The following is a 21,072-nucleotide window of genomic DNA, read 5'->3' as shown; positions in this document are numbered from 1 at the left end:
TTTCATGTGCCCACTTCCAAAGGCCATTAAACCCCCTTTCAGTGTACAGCTATAGAGTATGTTGCAAATGTAGTCCTTCAAGAGATCACCTCAATAGCTGAGTGTGGGATGTTATTCACAGGGCGTGTATTTTGCAGCTTTAGCTAACAAAAATTGGAAACTCTCCACAAGGACCTATCCCAAAAATTGTTTATTTTCAATGATAAAAACTAATGCTGGCAAAGCATGTCCATAAGACCATACAACATAGGAGCAGAGTTAGGCCATTTGGCCCTTCGAGTCTGCTCTGTCATTCAATCAGGGCAGAACTATCTCATTCTCCTGCCTCCTCGCCAAAACCTTTGATGCCCTCACTAATCAAGAACCTGTCAACCTCCGCTTTAATGACTTGGCCTCCGTTATGGTCTGTGGCAATGCATCCCACAGATTCACCACCCACTGGAATAAGCAATATCTCGCAGAATTTACATTTTACGTTTCTATTCTTTATGCTCTAAGAAGCCCATGTCACATGCTCGACTGGCCGTCCCGTATTTGTAGGACGTTGGCTGGTGGTGACAGAAAGGGTGCAAGTGAGAGCAGATGTAGGGCAGAAAAGCAAAGTGTGTTTGAAATTATTTTGCATAATTTTGTAAAAGAAGTATTTTTTACTGCCTTTTTTGCACGACACGTTTATATGTATTTCTCATCGCAATTTATAGTCTATTTTATATCTTTCACTGTATCTCTGCCATAAAACAACCAATTTTACTGTATATGTCAGTGAAAATAAACCTGACTCTGATTCTGAAGAGGAAGAAGGAAGTTGGTGGTGCAGTTTGTGCAGTGGCTGCTTTGCAGCCCAGTGACCCAGGTTCAATTCTAACCTCCCAAGCTATCTGGGTGGAATTTTGCATATTCTCATTGTGACTGCAATGGGTTTCCTCCGGGCACTCCTGTTCCCCCTCTTCCCAAAGAATGGCAGGCTAGAAGCTTAATTGCCACTGTCGATGTAGGTGTGAGAAAGAATAGGGGTGGTACGGATGGGAAGAGGGGAGAATGAACCGGAGACTAATGTGTGATCAGTGTAAAGCGATTGGTTAGTGGTCAATGTGGTCTGACAAGATCTCTTTCTGTGCTGTATGGATCTAGGACTATTTTGTCGCTAGATTAACTGAGGTAAAATCTGCTTTCAGCTGTAATTTGCAGCATATTACTAAGTTCAATTTAATTCTGTTTCATGGAGACTGACAATTCGTTCAACTTAAGTTTTTTATCAATAACTGATCACATGCAATTCTGTCGAATACCAACAAAAACCATGAGATACATCCCAGAACTGTACCAGAAATACATGTTCAGGCCTTCTGTGTATTACAATTGAGCTTGGTCCCAACCCTCAATGACAATTGTCACAGAAGTGGGGAGCTGGCTGAATATTCCTCCTTCCCAAAGTAGAGATGATGTACTGTACTCAATCTTAGTTTTGCTCAGTGTTATCTTATTGATGATCAGTTTAACTCCATTTAGAAGTCCACTGGATACCCTAGATCTTGGCTCTCAATCCCCATAGTAACAAAGTGGATGTGTCAGCAGTCAAATCCTTGCCAAGTTTTAAGTGAGCGGATGATCTCTACTGAGCGGTCTTCATTGAGGGAGATACACTCAATGGCCACTTTATTAGGTACACCTGCTCGGCAAAGCATGTACCTACTCAGCCAATCATGTGGCAGCAACTGAATGCATAAAAACATGCAGACATGGTCAAGAGGTTCAGTTGTTGTTCAGACCAAACATCAGAATGTGGAAGAAATGCAATCTAAGTGACTTTGACGATGGAATGATTGTTGGTTCCAGACGGGGTGGCTTGACCACCTCAGAAACTGCTCAGCTCCTGGGATTTTCACACACAATAGTCTCTAAAGTTTACAAAGAATAGTGCAGAAAACATAAAAGAAACGTCCAGTAAGTGGCAGCTCTGTGGGCGAAAATGCCTTGTTAATGAGAGAGGTCGGAGGAGAGTGGCTGGACTGGTTCAAACTGACAGGAAGGTGACAGTAACTCATATCACTGCATGTTGCAACAGTGGTGTGGAGAAGAGCATCTCTGAATGTACAACACGTCGAAACTTGAAGTGGATGGACTACAGCAGCAGACCACAGACATATAGAAATATACTCAGTGGTCACTTTATTAGGTACAGGAAATACCTAATAGTGTGGCCACTGAGTGCCTATTCACCAAAGTATTGAACTATAGAGGGATATGACCTCAAACTAATTCTTCAGTCCTTCGAGTCTATGGCAACCATCAATCACCCATATTTACACCTAAACCATTTTCCCATCAACTCTAAATGAACGTGAGAATTGTTTCTCTTCTGTTTAGTGCTTGAGGATCTTTTGTGCCCGTTAGATAGGGCGTACATTCCACCATGGACAGTCCCAGGCCTTGTTGCAAAAGGAGGATGGTTGGGCATGAGGCTAGTAGCCCCACCCCATAAAAATCCAGTGCGACAGAAGCGCCACCAGAAGCTCCAGAGACCTCGTCCCTGGGAGAGGAAGAGTACACCAAGAAAATCAATCGTACACGTGTATACCGCCAAATGTTCCTCTGGATCAAAGTGCGCAATACAGTGCATATGGCTCACACAGTCACACATAAAGTAATATTACCACAAATAAATTAACAATAATCAGGCACATACATGATACAAGTTAAAAAAGTGAAGAGTATAACACCACTGGCACTTCATACATGATCTGACTCTGGGGTTTCAGGGAGTTCAGTGGTCTTATAGACATACTTGGGGAAAGTTGGAAGATTGGCCCAGGACAGAGCACTCTGCTGAGCTGCTATTGGCAGCTTACGCTCCAGTAGGGGAAGGGGGAGGGGGAGAAGAAGGAAAAAAAAAGAAAATAGGACATAATTCTATGCCTAAACTCCCTAATCTAAGGGAAAACAAAGGGTTGCAATGTGATCTGGAGTTTGGGAAGTGAGAATGGCAGAGAGAATAAAAACAAATGAAAAAGCATACACAGGTGCTGAGAATCTGAAACAACAACAGAAAATCAGGGGACACTCAACAGTTCAGGCTGCATCTGTGTGAGAGGGAAACAGAGTTAACATTTCACCTGCACAGCCTGTCAACAGAACCTGAACCATTAAGCACTTATCCCTCTCCACAGATACTGTCTGTCCTACTGAATGCTTCTTGCATTCTCTTTTCTTGTATGTGTTGCAACTGGCTGCAAGAAATGACTTAGATCTGGTGTAATGAGGTAGTGAACGAATTCATTTCCTGCTCAGCATTACAACAAATAGCTGTGCACCGCTTGTTCCAGACAAGAATAGACTACCACTTCCTTCTGTCTTGTTATATTTTATACATAAATGGACAAAGTTGCATTTATATATTTTTACTAGTACTTAATAGACTAATCTCAAATGGTACGGTATGAACAGATATTTGCTGTTCATCTTGTAAAAATGACAGCTTACTGATGCTTTAGGTTTATTCAGCAAAGATTTACTTTAACACTCTTCTCATTCCTTAGTACTTGCCAGGGTTCCCTAGCAACATATCATACCTCTGACTTCCATTTGTTTGAATCCAGTGGCTTTATTCACCGTAGTTCTCCTCGTCTTGTAATTCTTCAGCTTGTTGTTTAACATTTTGCTATCTTTAAGCAAGCATTGATTTTAATCCATTGTAACTTCAGACCGCTACATTTTTTCAGCGCACTTGATTTCTCTGACTTTCTGCTGCTCAGAACTTGGAAAGCATAATTACCTTTACCTCCGGTAAACACTGACACGATGTTCCATTTTAAATTTGCATTCTCTGGAAAGGATGTAGATATAGTCTTCATCTATCAATAAGTGAACGTGGGCACTGATCCACACAGATTAGTGTACTCCTCATGGGCTTTAACTGACCAGAGGTTCAGAAGTGAGGAGAGACTGAACTAAACTTCCAAATTCTCTACGGTATTGCCTCTGGATTTAACACCTTTTTCCCAAATCCTCAAACTGAGTGCAATCCCCAAATCTCCATGTATAATAAAGTCTATCTTCACTTAAGTTTCTCACAAATGTATCCTTATGTCGTACTTTGTCTATTTTGGGGGCAAAAAAAAAAGAGTTGGGTGTGAGTGATGCCGGTTGAATTCAACTCCTGCTTTCTGAAGTACTAACGTTGCATGCTGTGGTCAGAGTGCTGAAGCTCAGTTCATTATTACATGCAGTGGCATCACAGGCACATTAGATATGCAACATTTCACAAGGAACATATAAATTAACTAAATAATTTATTCAAAATAATACAAGATAGAGCACAATTAAAATAAAAGTAAGTCCATCGAAGTACAAGATATTTAAAGTTGCTATTCTGAGATGACATATCATGGGTGATGATGGGAGTCCAGTCATGAGGCATCTAAAATGCGTGCCCACACTAGAGCTTGTAATATGAAAAGGGTTTGAACTCGCCTTGCGCAGCCCTCTGACACCCTGCACCTGGGTTTCTATGAGGCTAAGATGATTATTTTAACAGGGTGACAAAATGCGGCATTTCTGAGATTAGCAAAGGTAAAGGAGCAACTAATGGGCAAGACTGTAGGGACAAAGAAGAGGGTAACATTCATGGACAATGTGGTTCTTGGTGTGATGAAGGATTGGATGAGCTCTAGGGATGGTTGTGGAGCTGATCCTGAACAGATGTTCAGAACCGGAGACAACTAGCGATGGAGTCAGGTCATGTGTGACCACTGTGATGGAAGCTGAAATACTTGCTGCTAATGGCGGCAGGGTGGTAGGAGGTGACCAGCTGAGGTGGAAAGAGGCACCATGTAGACAAGCCAATCCAGCATTAAACCTTAAATTTCATTCAGAATCTGAAGCCAGATTTAATAAAGGGGCATTCTTTACATAAAACTTATGGCATAATGATTTTTTTCAGGCATTTTCAGCTACCAATTAAACATCAAACTTAAATCCACCTATCCTTTCAGAAGGAGACATTAAAAAAGCAAACATCACAATGTGGAAGACAGGAGATTTTTTTGGATCTACTGAGCTGTGTATGGCAAATAATAACTTGAAGCTTGAGGTATACAAACTATACTGCTTATGAACGTGGCTTCTGTACTAATAAGGTGGATACAGTTGTTTAAAGGAGAAGGTTTAATATCCAAATCCAAAGAAAATCACTTATTTTCAGTATGGCGTTCATCTCCTAAATCGACTGCAGCTAATTTACCAGAGGGTTAATTTTGCTTCTCCAAGTACATATAGAGTAATTGTTGGTTAGGCAGTTAGTGTGGTGGAAATGGAGAACGTGACTCAGTTATCAAACCAATTGTACGGAACATTGATAAAATACCTGAAGGTGTGAGGAAACATTCTTTGTTAAAGATCTAATAACCAGATATCCAAAGAAATGCAGTAAAGGCAACCTCCGTGTAATGGGGTTTAGAAAACGGGGTGCAACACAGTTTTCTGTAATTGAAGCAACACGTGTCAAAAAATGTGACTAAAACCAAAAAAAATCTGTGTTTTAACATTTACTTTTTCACATAGCTTGAATAAGAGTGAATTTTAATTTGTATCTCAGAAATATATGTGAATGTAGTGTGGTCATTTGTGAATTCAAAGCCCTATTACCTGAACACCAGGACTGCCTACACCGAAATGCAAAGCATTGTGCAGACCACGTCATATTGGTGGTGCTACTGTTACCATATTCATTTTTAGGGCATCCCTGGGATTTTAAATGGATACTGGCCAGAAACTATTGGCCATAGATGAGAGCCTGAATCTGACTTTCAAACTTGGCTTTGGATAGGAGAGTTTAAAGGTTAAAAGTGTTTTGAGGTGTTTCTCCAGAGAGAGGGGGAAAGGACAGAGGAGGCTGGATTAAGACATAGACTTGTTGGAGGATATGTGGGAATGTAGCCGGGAGGAAGGGTAATCAATGGATGAGGGGACATCAGTGGGGGGTGGAACAGAGACAGATGACAGGACAGGAAATGGAGGAGGGACAGAAGAAGAGGAGGGGACAGAGAAGGAGGAAGGGGTGCTTCCAGAGAAGGGAACAGAGTAAAAGACGACCACAGGAAATGGAGGAGAGTAAGAACAAATATCTTAAAGGTCAGCTTCCCATAACGAGTGGAAGTTGGTGAGAAACCCATAAACACGGGAGGTTCTGCAGTTGCTGGAAATCTTGAGAAACATACAAAATACTGGACGAGCTCAGCAAGTTGGGCGGCATTTATGGAGGGGAATAAACAGTCGATCTTTTGGACTGAGACCCTTCATGAGTACAGGAAAGGAAGGGTGCAAAAGCCAGAATGAAAGGTGGGGGAGGGAAGTTGTTTTAGAGTTGTGGGTTCTTGAGCAGATGGGGACACAGACTTTGGCATGCTTGTTGAGCTATATCTGAAGATTGAGCTATGATCAGAATGGAAATGTTGAAGGAGGTCAGGACTTGATATGTGGATGAAACTAAAAGTCCTTCTGATGGCCTCAAGCTTTTGCACTTCTGTATCAAGCTGAAGGCACTTCCTGTCTCTTGCCATTCTCTTCCTTTAAACTCCTTAAACCCTACTTCCTTGATCAAGTTTTTGATCTACTGACTCAGCACGGAATTTTATTTGAAAACTGTTAATGTTGTTTGAGGCATTTAATTACATTAAAGGCACAAGAGAAAAGAAAATGTTGTTACACATTTCTTTTTCTTACACCAGTGATTTTGCAGATGCTGGAAATCTAGAGCAACACAAACAAAATGCTGGAGGAACTCAGCATGTTATGTAGCACCTGTGGAGGGGAATGATGGATCTCAGGCTGAAATGATGACTGTTCAATTCCTTTCATACATGCTGCCTGACCTACTGAGTTCCTCCAGCATCCTGTGTGTGCTGCATGGACAGATAATGGCAAAAACTGATGGCCTTTCATGGGTTAACGTGCATAACTACAATTCAAACATTCTCTTATACCATCTTTGCAATTAATATCTTGCACTCGCAAATCCTAAAACCATTTTTGCAATTATAATCTTGCAGCCCTGCGGAATTAATTTTTCATCGGCTCCCCAACTAATGAGCCCAAGTGTTTATTTGCAAATTATTGAAAGTTCCTTGAGTGCCCTGCACACATTGGGTTATTTTTCACTTACACTTGGAGGTTCAGCATGATCCGCTTGTCTTCCTCCACGTGGATCCCCCAGATGCAGTCCTGACCCTTGTCGTAAGCTTCTGGCCAATTGGGAGATAGCACAACTCCAGAGGAGTCTGTAATCTCCCCACTGCAGACCGCTGTAATAAAACACACATCATCAGTATCTTCTAGCTGCTGCTGGTAGGACACCGAGACAATACAGACACTTTGCACAGCTTAGGATCGCCAGGCAGCTCTCTATTTTCTACCCTCTTTGAAATTACATTAGTCCCTTCACTGTTGTTCTTCAAATGGCTTTCTGTAAGGAAGTTTATAATCACTTACGCATTTTTAAAATAGATTTGCCTGTGGTTTTATTCAGCTTCAAGAGCTTTTTCTTGTCTTTGATCTAATGGAGGGCACAACAGGAGGTATCTCAGCACCTGTCAATGGCGTGAAGCATGCGGTTGATTTTCAGTGGAGGGTTGTACACATTCCCTTTGTGTTCACCTCCAATGCAGCCATTAGCACAGAATGCATGAGGGAAGGTGGGTTGGATGGTGGGGTTGATGGAGGAGACAGGTAAAAGGGTTTGGAAGGCCAACATTACGTACATCTCGCACATGTTAATGCTTTTGAACAATGGTTGATTGCTCCCCTGTCAGCTTTCATGGTAGCGTAGTGGTTAGCACAACGCTTTCTAGTACAAGTGACCTGGGGTTCAATTCCTGCCACTGCCTTTAAGGAGTTTGTACTTTCTCCCTGTGACTGTGTAGGTACCCTCTGGGTGCTCCAGTTTCCTCTCACAGTCCAAAGATGTACTGGTTGGTAGGTTAATTGGTCATTGTGAATTGTCCCCCGATTAGGCTAGGATTAAATTAATGGGTTGGTGTGTGGCCTGCTCCATGTTGTATCTCAACATGAAATAAATAACACTATGCCGAACTGAAATCAGTAGAACTTAAATAAAAGTGATTGTAGGTGAGGTCACAAGGATTGTGTTGGATCTTAATGAGTTATTAATGAGGTTTCCTGGGGAAATGTGCACATGAGGTGGAGCTGACTCTGAGAAATGAATGGCCCTTCTAACTGGAGGATACAGAGGTAGCGACTGTGCTAATATTGTGTGGAGAATACCAATAAGTAGCCATAATTTTGCTGGTAAATAGTTCCATAGCTCTGAGTAAAAGAGAAGTAAGTCTTCCATATTTCCTCATGACAAAGAAGTTTATAATCTCCTACAGTCTATGTCATTTTACAAAGCAATCCATTCCCTCAACACTTTTCTCTCTAACTTGTTCTCCCTGTTGGTTTTGCTACACCTGTGATATCGCTCAATTCATGTGTTGTAGGAGCCTTCATTCAGGACTGTTTTCCTGTGGTAGGTTTGACAAGGGTGTTGAGTTTGATGTTCCTCATAGACTTAGTTATGACCAGTTCCCATCTTGTGTGAAGTGGAGAGAAGGGTTTGACACCTTCCTTTTCACTAAATTCCCTCCTGCAGAGCACTGTTTAGTCACAAGTAAGAGAAAAGCTGCAGACGCTGGAAATCCGCGCAACACACACAAAATGCTGGAGGAACTCAGCAGGCCGGGCAGCATCTAGGAAAAGAGTACAGTTGACGTTTAGGGCCAAAACCCTTCGGCAGGACTACTTAGTGTGTGCTTTTGTATTACTATTCAATAGGCCACCAGGGTTCCAGTACTCTCCAGCAACACAATAGCTTTTATCATTAGCACTTACTTTTGTTAGCAATGAAAATTATTGCAGAACCTATTAGGTTCTGAATTTACACCACACGGAGATTAAAATTCACAGCCGAGTGCCTCAGTTAAAAGGAATTTAATGTGTTGTTAAGTGTTTGTATGCTAATCATTCCATAATTTCAGATGACCCCCATTGCAATTTAATAGCACAGCCTCATTTATAGTTTCTTTGCCCTAGCAAAGGCTTCTTCTATCTCACGTGCACTGAGTTACTTTAGATTTGACACTCCATCACGGTGCTACCAGTTAGTTTGTAGATCTACATATTCTTCTCATTGAGTGAATAAATGTTACTACATGCCCAAGCTCCACTGCTAAGCAATGTTCAGAAACTGACAGAATTAGGTTATAGTGCTCGAAGGTTAAGTGGCTCTCCGATTAAATAATTATTTGTTTAGGGTAGTATCTGTTGATCAGCGATTTACTGGTGCCACAAACCAATGACAGATGCATTCATTCGCCTGTGGCGGACAGTCATAACACCAATGAAAATTTTAAAAAAGCAAGAATGCTGTAAGTCTGAAACAAAGCTAGAATATTTCAGCAGAGCAAGCTTCAGAAAGGTCAACAAATGTTTTGTCATAACTAGAGAGAGGAAAAACAAGTTAGATTTAAAGCAACAGACACAAAAATGCTGGAGGAACTCAGCAGGTCAGGCAGCATCTATGGAAATCAAGAAACAGCCGACGTTCTGGGGCGAGACGCTTCTTCAGGATTGAAAAGGAAGGGGGAAGATGCCAGAATCAAAAGGGAGAGGAAGGAGGATAGCTAGAAGGCGAGGCGAGGTGGGTGGAAGGATAAAGGGCTGGTGAAGATGGAATCCGATCACAGAGGAGATCGGACCAAAGGAGAAACGGAAAGAGGAAGGGACTCAGGGAGAGGTGATTGGCTGGTTAGAAGAGGTAAGAGGCCAGGGTGGGGAATAGAAGAAGAGGGGAAGGAGAGGGATTTTTTTTAACCAGAATGAGATATCGATATTAATGCCATCAGGTTGGAGGCTACCCAGGTGAAATATATGGCGCTGTTCCTACAGCCTGAGGGTGGCCTCATCTTGGTACAATGGGAGGTCATGGACCAACAAGTTGGAATGTGAATGGGAATAGGAATTAAAATATCTGGCCACCAGGAATTTCCAGTTTGGCAGATGGAGCGGAGGTGCTCGATGAGGCAGTCCCCTGATCTACGATGGGCCTCACGAATCGGGAGCACCAGATACAATAGATGACAGATTCGCAGGTGAGGGGTTGCTTCACCTAGAAGGACTGTTTGAGGTCATGAGTGGAGGTGAGGGAGGAGGCAAATGGGCAGGTGTAGTACTTAGCCGTTTGCAAGGATAAGTGCCAGGGTGGGGGCAGGGGAGATTAGTGGGTAGGGACGAATGGGCAAGAGAATCACAGAGGGACTGATCCCTGTGGAAAGTGGAGGGGGAGGGGGAGGTAAAGTTATGTTTAATGCTAGGATCCATTTGGAGACGGTGGAGGTGGGGGAGGATGACGTGTTGAATATGGAGGCTCAGGGGTGGTTGGTAAGGACAAGAGGAACTCTATCACTGTTAAGGCAGCGGGAGGATGGGGAGAGCGCAGATGTTCGGGAAATGGAGGAGATGCGGGTGAAGGCAGCATCAATGCTGGAGGAAGAGAAACCCTGTTCTTTGGAGAAGGAGGACATCTCTGATACTTTGGGAAGGAAAGCTGCATCCTTAGAACAGATGCAGCAGAGACGAAGGAACTGAGAAAGGGGAATAGCATTTTTACAGGAGATGGGGAGGAAGAGGTATAGTCAAGATAACCATGGGAATCAGTAGGCTTATAAAAGATGTTGGTTGATGGTTTGTCTCCGGAGATGGAGACAGAGAGATGGAGAAAGTGGAGGGAGGTATCAGAGTGGACCAAGTGAAGTTCAGGGCAGGGTTAGAGTTAGAGGCAAAGCTGATGAAATTGATGAGTTCAGCATGAGTGCATGAAGCAGCACCAATGCAGCTGTCAACATAGTGGAGGAAGAGTAAGGGCGCATTACCGGGGAAGGCTTGGAACATGGACTGTTCTGCATAGCCAACAAAGAGTCAGTTTGATTTAAATTGCGCAAAGGGGTGAGGATAATTGGAATCTCTCTTTAGGATGAGGTAAGGGCTGCCATGGACACAAGCTGCAGATGAAATTATCAGGTTGACAAAATCATTGAAAACAGTTAGAGAAAAGAACTTGAACAAAGATGAATGGGAAAATGCTTGGCTAAATATGGGATTATCCATTTTCCTCCAGGTATATGGAGGAATTTAAGGTGAGGGGGTTATATGAGAGGCAGGGTTTAAGGGTCGGCACAACATTGTGGGCCAAAGGGCCTGTACTGTGCTGTACTATTCTATGTTCTCTGTTTATGTTCTAAAGGGATATTGAAGTTGTGAAATGAGGGCAGCTGGAGAGAAGGAAATAAAAGTTGCAAAATGCAGAGCTGTTGGAAAAGTCCTACAGGTTAGCCTGTGCCAATGGGGAGATAGATCTGAGCCAATGTTACTGATGGATAACCTGCAACAGAACTGGCCAGCTATAATACAAGCAGGCCTCTCAAGGTCCAACCCTATGTTCCTGCTGTGAGAGGTGGGAATGGGTAAGGCTCTAGTGAAGCTGAATTGAATCTCCTGTACAGGGGATGCAATGGACTGCAGAAGCACTGATGAGCTCCAAACATACTACCAATCTCAGAGGATGGTGGAGGCAGGAAGTCAACCATGGCCTAGGCTCCACTGGGAGAGAAGGGCCCAAGTGACTACGTAAGTATAATACAAATAAATAATATGAAACACCGCAATAAGAACAGAAAATTCTGGCAATACTCAACAGGTCAGGCTGCATCTGAAGGAAGAGAAACTGAGTAAACATTTCAAAGGCCCTGCTTATCTTCCCTCAGATACACCCTGACCAGCTGAGCATTTCCAGTATTTTCTGTTCTCATTTCAGATTTCCAGCATTTTGCAGCTTCACTTTGATTGTCACCATGTGAAACACAACTCCCTCCTACACAACTCGTTACACTCATTTCCTTAAGCAATCTCAAGGGTCAAACATGTCTTGCCTCTACTCCAGTTCCGTGGACTCTGAGGTGGGTGATGAGTCCCATGCAGAATCTATAGGTGGAATGGCACTGTGGGTAGCAGACTGGATTGGTTGGGAAGTCATGTGACCCATCACGGCCTATGCATTATCTTTACTCTTTCATTGAGGTGCTTGGGCCAGCCAAAGGCCAGTTTTGCCATGAGTCTCTTAGGAAGTCAATTTTTCGTTCAAAGGACATTATTGGTGCCACACTCAGAAGCTCAAACAATCTGTAACAATTGTGATTGCATTGGAGAGGGTGCAGAGGAGATTCCCCAAGGTGTTGCCTGGTTTGGAGCATTTTGAATCAGAAGAGAGATTGAATTGGCTGGATTTGTTTCCCCTGGAGTGACTTGATGGAAGTATATACAATTTTGAGGGGAAAGATAGGAGAGGTATTAAGCATAATTTTATCCCCATTTGTGGTCTCTAAAACAAGAGGGCAGAGGTTTAAGGTGAGAGGTAGGAGGTTTAGAAAAGTTCTGGGGGAATGGTTGGAGTCTGAAATACACTGCCTGAAAAAGAGGTGGAGACAGGTACTCTCAAGAGATCCCTGCACCTACACACGTCCTTGAAGCATCAACGTCATGGACCTATTGTGGGTTAATGGGATTTGTATAAATTGGAATTACTAATGACATTGACATAGTGGGCTAAAGGACCTATTTTTGTGTTGTACAACTCTTTGACTTTACAACACTTTGGACTGGATTGGGTTGGTTTACTATTGCCACAAGCTCACAGCTCCCTGCAATGTATTGTGGTCTCGGTCAGAGCGGCTGCCATATCAAACTGCGATGGACTTGGATAGGATGCTTCCTATGGTGTCTCCATAAAAATTGGTGAGGGTCAACAGGGACATGCTGAATTTCCTCAGCCTTCTGAGGAAGTACAAAGGAGGTACAACCTACCCATAAAATTATTCAGCAGTTATGGTACTTTCAGTTTCTTCTATTAAAATTTGAATCCTAAGATTAGCGTCAACATCTATTAAAACCAAGGAAAATGAACAGATCTCTCCTCTAACAGATAACATAAATTGAGAATAGAAGCTTAGACAGAGGTCATACTATTAAAATGCAATGGGCTGGGAGTCAAAATTATGCAGATTAATGTACAAATCTTCAGCTATATATTAAGTTTTTCTGGCAGAAACTTCCCCTCTTGGTTTTCATTTTCATGTGGTGCAGATTGAAAGTCTAATAAGTTCTGCAACTATTTGCAATAAAGGGCATAAATTACAAATTGCAATACTTATCTTTGGGCCATGGAATCACTGCTTTAATTTTCAGCTGAAAAGAATCCCTCATGCATTTGAACAATGTATTAAAGTGTCTATCAGGGAAATGGATGCCTTTTTGTCATCTAATTCAGCCTGGGGCCTACTGTGCAAGGCACAGTGGCATAAGGGATCTACATATAAATAAAGTGGCATGAGTTTTTAATTCTCATGTTCCACTTTCCCTTGCAGGGCAGCACTGTCACATAGCCACGGAAGATGCTGCTTTTCAGCTCCATCGACCTGGATTTGCTCCTGATCTCATCTCCCCCTGCGAACTCCTGGATTTTCCCTGCATGCTCCAGTTTCCTCTCACATCCATAACACATGCTGGTTCGGAGGTTGACTGGCAACTGAAACTTACCCCTTGCGTACGTTGGAGGCAGAAGATGAGGGAGTGGGCGAGAACGAAGGATGAATTAGTTACAGGGAGAAAAATCCGGGAATAAGGGGGCGACTGAAATAGTCCTAGATTTGAAATAGAAAATAAGAACATAATTATGTGTTGCTACTGACACCCTCCAGGCTAGGAATAGCAGCACTGAGATTACCAGGGGAAAGATCTCTTCAGATATTTCTGCCCCTTTCTCATGGTACAGCACAGGAACATGATGTAGTGCCAAACTAATTAAACTGGTAATTAAATGTCCAACTAAATGAATCACTTCTGCCTACACAATGTCCATATTCCTGCCTTCTCTGCGCATTCATATGCCTATCTAAGAGCCTATATCAAATGCCTCTCTGATCTGCATCCATCAACTCCCCAGGCAGTGTACTCTCGGCATCCATCACTGTCTGAGTAAGAAAACTTGCCCTGCACACCTCCCTTGAATTGCCACCGTGACTGTATACACTCCAGTATTAGACATTTTGGCCCTGGGAGAAAGATACCAGCTGTCTGTCTATGCCTCTCATAATCTTGGACGTCCCATCAGCCTCTGCCGTCCCAGAGAAAACCGCCCAAGTGTATCTAACCTCTCCTTACTGCACTTGCCCTCTAATCCAGGCAGCATCCTGGTTGACCTCAAATGCACCCTCCCCAAAGCCTTGACATTCTTCTGTAATGGAGTGACCATAGCTGAATGCGATACCTCTGATGCAGTCTAACTGTAGTTTTATAAAGCTGAAACATAACTTCCTGACTCCCTCGATTAATAAAGGCAAACATGCCATACTCATTCTTTATGACCTTATCAACTTGTACAGCCATTTTCAGGGAGCTATGCACTTGGGCCTTAACATTTTTCTGTCCATCAACACTATTAAAGGCCCTGTGAATAACAGTTTAATGTTCCTTTACAATTGATCTCACAAAGTGCAATATCTCATATTTGTCTGGGTTAAACTCCATTTGCCATTTCTCTGGCAAGTTTGCAGACGACACAAAGGTTGGTGGTGTTGTGGATAGTATAGCGGATTGTCGAAGATTGCAGAGAGACATTGATAGGATGCAGAAGTGGGCTGAGAAGTGGCAGATGGAGTTCAACCCGGAGAAGTGTGAGGTGGTACACTTTGGAAGGACAAACTCCAAGGCAGAGTACAAAGTAAATGGCAGGATACTTGGTAGTGTGGAGGAGCAGAGGGATCTGGGGGTACATGCCCACACATCCCTGAAAGTTGTCTCACAGGTAGATAGGGTAGTTAAGAAAGCTTTAGGGTGTTAGCTTTCATAAGTCGGGGGATAGAGTTTAAGAGTCGCGAGGTAATGATGCAGGTCTATAAAACATTGGTTAGGCCACACTTGGAGTACTGTATCCAGTTCTGGTCGCCTCACTATAGGAAGGATGTGGAAGCATTGGAAAGGGTACAGAGGAGATTTACCAGGATGCTGCCTGGTTTAGAGAGTAGGCATTATGATCAGAGATTAAGGGAGCTAGGGCTTTACTCTTTGGAAAGGAGGAGGATGAGAGGAGACACGATAGAGGTATACAAGATATTAAGAAGAATAGATAGAGTGTACAGCTAGCGCCTCTTCCCCAGGGCACCATTGCTCAATACAAGAGGACATGGCTTTAAGGTAAGGGGAGGGAAGTTCAAGGGGGATATTAGAGGAAGGTTTTTTACTCAGAGAGTGGTTGGTGCGTGGAATGCACTGCCTGAGTCAGTGGTGGAGGCAGATACACTAGTGAAATCTAAGAGACTATTAGACAGGTATATGGAGGAATTTAAGGTGTGGGGTTATATGGGAGGCAGGGTTCAAGGGTCGGCACAACATTGTGGGCTGAAAGGCCTGTACTGTGTTGTACTATTCTATGTTCTATGTTCTTCTTCTTTCACATCTCCAGACTGGTTTTAGTCCTTCTGACTGGTAATCTCCCCAAGCAGCCAAAAAGATCTAATTGGAAAGAACAGCTTCTCTCTTGATAACCACAAATAATCTCCCACTGTTGCTGGAAATCTAAAATAGGAAAAAATGCTTGATGTATCAGCAGGCAAGGCAGTATCTGATCCTCTGTCCGCTGACACTGGCTGATCTGTTGGGATTTTCTACAGAGTTCTATTTTTATATCAGTTCTTTTATTTCCTTGACTTAATAGGGAGAGGTTGGCCACGCTGGCTCTTTATTCCTTGGACCATAGGAGAATGAGTGGTGACCGGCGGACAGTCGTAGTCTTTTCCCCCGGGGTAGGTGAGTCCAAAACTAGAAGTTGTAGATACAAGAAAAGAGGGGAATGTTTAAAAAGGGACCTGAGAGATAACTTCTTTACATAGAGGGAAACAAGTGCCTGGAATGAACTGTCAGAAGAAATGGTTGATACGGGAACAATTGCACCAATTAAGAGGCACTTGGATAGGTACATGCTCCAAGAGGACAAAAACCCTGTCATGGTTTGCAGCCTTGAATGCCTCAATGACCCGGAGAGCTACGTTGGCTGGAGTCAGGGCTTAATGCTTTGGCTCTTGTTAGGGTCACTCATGCCAAACAAGTCAAAAGGTCAGGGGGTCAGCTCAGGACTAACAACCCCGATCGGTAAAACAAAATTGATACAGAACCAGCAGTGAAGAATCTGAGGGCCACGGTATTCCTGCGTCTCCACCCGGGACTTGCCTGACTCACAGCGGTGAAAACTGTGAGGAAGCTACTGACATCATGACTGAAGCTTTGAACAACACCAGAGATGGAGGACCTCGATTGTTCCCCCAAATACTAGTGGCATAATGGGCAGTAAGTAAGGATAGATACACGAGGATTCTGGTTTAGGAGATTATGGGCTAAACCTAGGCATCTTGGACTAGCAGGGAGGATGCTGTGGTCAGCATGGACCAGATGGGTCAAATGACCCATTTCCATGCTGAATTACTCTGTGAATCTAATCTAATAGCTCTAGGCCATTCCACCCTCTGTGTAAAGAACTCATGTTGGGGTGATTATTTGTCCTGTCTACTGAAGAGCCAAGCAGTCAAATACAACCGGAATAGGCTCATTGGCTCACATTGTTCTGGCCAGCAATTAGGTACCGTCTGGGACTTCAGTTCTATAATTCAACACAGTTCAAGCGATGAAATAGAACATAAGGCAGCTGCTTTGTTGTGAACGTCTTATTAATGATTGAAGATGATACCTTGTCTAGACCAACACTCCCAGTACCGAAACTCCATTTACACCCAGTCCGTTCATGGCCGTCTGGTGGATTACATTATTTGTTTGTCCGACACCAGTCTCCTGTAACAGGCACTTTAGTCTGAGTTCTGTCAGGGAAAGTGATTATCAGGCGGACCAAGGGAAAGATTTAGGGGTGTTATCAGTGCCTCCTGGAATAATTCCCCACTAATCCCTGGGAACCCTCGACTCTTGATAGCTCAGTATGTAGAAGGAGCAGTTGGCATTGAGAACCTCAGGCCCAAGCATTGGGAAGGGCAGAAGGAGAGAACACAGAGATTCTATAACTACTACTACTTGCAATGATCACAAATAAACCTCTTGACCCTCCCTTTGTCTGGGAAAATTTCATTAGCTATCTTTTGCTTCGGGTGAAATGGCTCACGGATCACTGCATTTATGAATAATTTGTTCAGAAGAATTATATCAGCTTTTCTAATCAACAAGACTGCATTTATATTAAAAATAGGTGTGGAGTGAAAATGCTGAGAATCAGCAATTCCCTTAACCACAATATTGTCTGTGAGGTTCATTCCCACTGCTAGGCTCTGACAAGTAAGTCCCCGAGGTAGCTTAAGTCAAAACATAATGGCCCAGAAACTTGGTATGTGTGTGGGTCTGGGAGAAATTTAAATAAAATTGAAGGTCTTGTTGCTACAGGCTTTACTTGGTTACCCTTCAGGCAACAGGTTTCCTTGTAATGATATGCAATTTATACCTATCAGCTAAGAAGAGATAATCCGAGCGAACATTCCCTGCTAGAATTTGCATGTTGTGTATTATGCCAACGTCCTATCTTGCTGTTGGAATTATTTCAGCTGTTGGTCTGTGTAATATCCTCTGTCCTCCACTATAAAATTTATTTATAAGCATCCTTTTACAATGGTGGCTACTGAGACATCATCCATTCAGAGGTCACTGTTAAACTACAGGACGCACAACTTGACTTATACACAAGTTCCCAGAACAAAAAGTAATAATGACCATATCACTTGCTTCAAGACTTAAAGTAAATTTATTATCAGTAACTTGAGATTCACTTTCTTGCAGGAATTTACAGGAAAAATAAGGAAACACAGTAGATTCTATGAAAAACCGTACATAAGTACAGACTGACAAACTACCACTGTGCCAAAGAAGACAAACTGTGCAAATAAAAGAAAACACAATGAGAACTTGAGTTGTAGAGTCCTTGAAAGTGAACCTGTAGGTTCTAGGATCAGCTTAGAGCTGTGGTGAGTGAAGTTATGCACACTAGTTCAGGAGCCTGATGGATGTAAGGTAAGAACTGTTCCTGAACCTAGTGGTGTGGGACTCAAGGCTTCTGTATCACATCAGAGTCAGTGACAATGATGAGGGATAAATATTGGCTGGATTACAAAAGATAACTCCCCTGCCCACTTTGAAATAATGCTGTGGAACCTTTTGCACCAGAGAGAACAATCCTAGTTTGTTGTTTCATCCCTGGTGGTAGCACTCCCTCAATACTGATGTCAGTCTAGATAATTTAAACACTGATATCACCAGACTCAGTGACAGTGGATGAATTGGCTTGGTCGTACCTCTGCAGGCTGGCTCGGTCTCATTCCACTGTGGGTCCCGGATATCCACGCACTCAATGATCACTGACCCCTGCTCCAGGGTATATCCAGGATCACAGGTGAACTCAGCCACGGTTCCGACCTGGTACGTTGCATCACCCGTTGTGAAGTTTCCGTACTTAATGAAGGGTTCATAACAATGTCCCTGTTCAAAGGCTGAAACAGAGAGAAAGAAATACAACTAAAGAGCAAAAACACATTGAAGTTATCGATTATACATAAGCATTCAGTAGTTGCAACGGCTTCGCTTACACCTAGAGACCTTACAAAAGGAAATGTCACCAGAAATGTGTCACATGAAGTAAGTGTGACACGAATAGCAAGTACACAGGAGTCAGGTATTTACAGGTCTCCGATTGTTTTGGCTTTAACCAATGATGATGTACCCAAAGCCAATTTGGAGAATCAACCTATATTTTGCCAGAGTAAAATGTCCCTGGCAATGAATGTCAACCACAGAAAAGTTAGGCTGTTGAAGTTGTAGCTCATTGATTTTTTGGTGCGCTAAAACTCAACTGCTTGTGTTTCTGAAAAGATGGAGAGATTAGTAAAAAGTCACTTGAAGCAGTGACTTACACCCAGAACTAGGCCACGGATCCCAACGAGTTCTGAAAGGGATCTCTCTCATTTCAATCTGTTAGATATGTGGATTATGACTAAAGGAAAAATGGCTGGAGTGGCTTGGCACTTTAATGCAACGGTGTTTATTGGGTGAGTCAAAAATCAAACTTACAGAAATTAATGAAAATAGTGAAAAGGAAAAACACCTATATTTACAAAATGTTTTCTACAAGAAAACACAATAATATCTCCATACTTATTCTTGTCCAATGTGAACTCCTGGCAGCCCTTATCTCTCCCTCAAACTGAGGGCAATGATCTCCTTTTTATTCATCACAAGGACATACCACCCCAAAGCTAACTTAAGACTACATATGAATTAGAATATGATTCATTCCACAATGTAGTTAAAATCACATTACAAAATAAACAGAAATATCTACCTTAAATACAGTATACAGACAACATATACACATTTGCACATCTCCATTACTACAGAAATGGAATATTCTGCCAAATATGGTGGAAAAGGCACCATAAAGCCAACCCGAGCCTAGTTTAGGACCCGGCAGTGAAACAGCAGAACATTCAACGCAATCACACACTTACAGTTATGTACAAATTAAGAATAAAATTAGACTAAATTTTGGTGTCTGACTCTGAATCTACACAGCAATGCAGTGGGGAAAAGGTGGGTTAATTATGAGAGTATACTAGGGAAGACATTACAGTGCGAGCACACACCGCAATGACAAAACAATGTTTGTGTGTGAGTGAACGGGTGTGTGTAAAAGCTGCGTTTACTGAATGCTCTCTGATACATAGTGCAACTTCCCTGTGAAATAGTCATGGAAGGGCAACAGGCCATAAATGCCATAGGGCCCACTGTAGCATATTAAGCACACTATGAAGGAAGAAAGAGAGACTGCCAGGAAGTGGGAAACAATGATCCAGAACACCAAGATTCACTGAAAGGAAGAATGATGCCCAGGTAGGTCTGCCTGATACACATCAGGAGGGAGATCTATGAACCGGGAGGAGGGTGGGTGTTGTTGGAATGGGAGAAGGTGGACAGGAATGTCATTTGAGCCTGGCAGAAGGTGGCTAGACTTGCCCCCAGCAGGAGTGAGAACCTGGCTAAGAGGTAAGGATGATGAGAGTCCACCTCCTTGGGGGAAGTAGTGGAGAACCGAGCAAGTGCAGTGTTGGGGTGATCACCCTCATCCTGACGGGTATCGGGGGACACAGAGCAAGCAAGCCATTTCTAGAGCATGGGCTATACAGAATCTAAAAAAATATCAGCAGTTGCTGGAAACTTGAAATAAAACAGAAAACTCTGGAAGCATTCAACCACAGAGATGCTGCACCTGTTCCATTGCTTCTTCCTTTCTCACTGTCTTGGAGTCATAAACAGGCATTCCAGGTGAGTCAGTTACACTTCGTCCAGTCTGGGGTATTGAGGTTCCCAACGTGGTCACCTCAACTCTGCTCAAACCGAATGCAGATTGGGTGGCTACCGTGTAAATTAACTACGGTCAGTCTGCAAGAGTGACCCCAGCATCCTTTCCTCCGCCACTTTAAACCGCTATCCAACTCCCAATCTGACTTATCTATTTGTAGTTTTCCTGCACTGTTATATATTTTAAAAAAACAATGCCAGCTTGGGGAACAACTCTTCATCTGCTGTCTGGGGGCAGTGCAGCTATCATGTAACTTGCTTTCTGCATATGAGAACTGGCATTTGTAATATTGGCTCAGCTTTCTCTCTCCATGACCTTAGTACAGATTTGCACAACTTCTCATGGTTTTTATCGTGCACTCTTTAGCAGCTCAATTAACCCAAAACCCAGATGAACTTTGCAACTTGTCCTCATGACACCCCTGATCTCACCCTTTCAGAAATACTCCTCATGTCCTATCTATCCCTCCCACTTTCTCTGCAAGGTAAAAATAACGAGACTTTTTTCCCCTCTCTTCTTCATTCTGGTGATTTATCTTTGAACTGAAATTTTATCTTCATCACTCTCTC

The 21,072-nt window shown here is 42.9% G+C and overlaps 1 protein-coding gene across 2 annotated transcripts in view; it reads right to left on the bottom strand.

The window, feature by feature from the left end:
- The window catches only part of sez6b (seizure related 6 homolog b), a 919,909-nt gene that overhangs the window by 129,914 nt on the left and 768,923 nt on the right, over positions 1-21,072 (bottom strand). For both annotated transcript variants that reach the window (XM_073053431.1, XM_073053432.1), the window contains exons 8-9: positions 18,444-18,638; positions 7,160-7,298 (exon numbers count right to left, since the gene is read on the bottom strand). In XM_073053431.1, coding sequence (XP_072909532.1) covers positions 7,160-7,298; positions 18,444-18,638 — 334 coding nt within the window. The remainder of the gene's footprint in view (positions 1-7,159; positions 7,299-18,443; positions 18,639-21,072) is intronic.

Source organism: Hemitrygon akajei, chromosome 8 (genome assembly GCF_048418815.1).
Source record: "Hemitrygon akajei chromosome 8, sHemAka1.3, whole genome shotgun sequence".
In the NCBI taxonomy this organism is placed as follows: Eukaryota; Metazoa; Chordata; class Chondrichthyes; order Myliobatiformes; family Dasyatidae; genus Hemitrygon; species Hemitrygon akajei.
The sequence above is the reverse complement of the archived record's forward strand: the minus strand, read 5'-3'. Positions and strand labels throughout refer to the sequence as shown.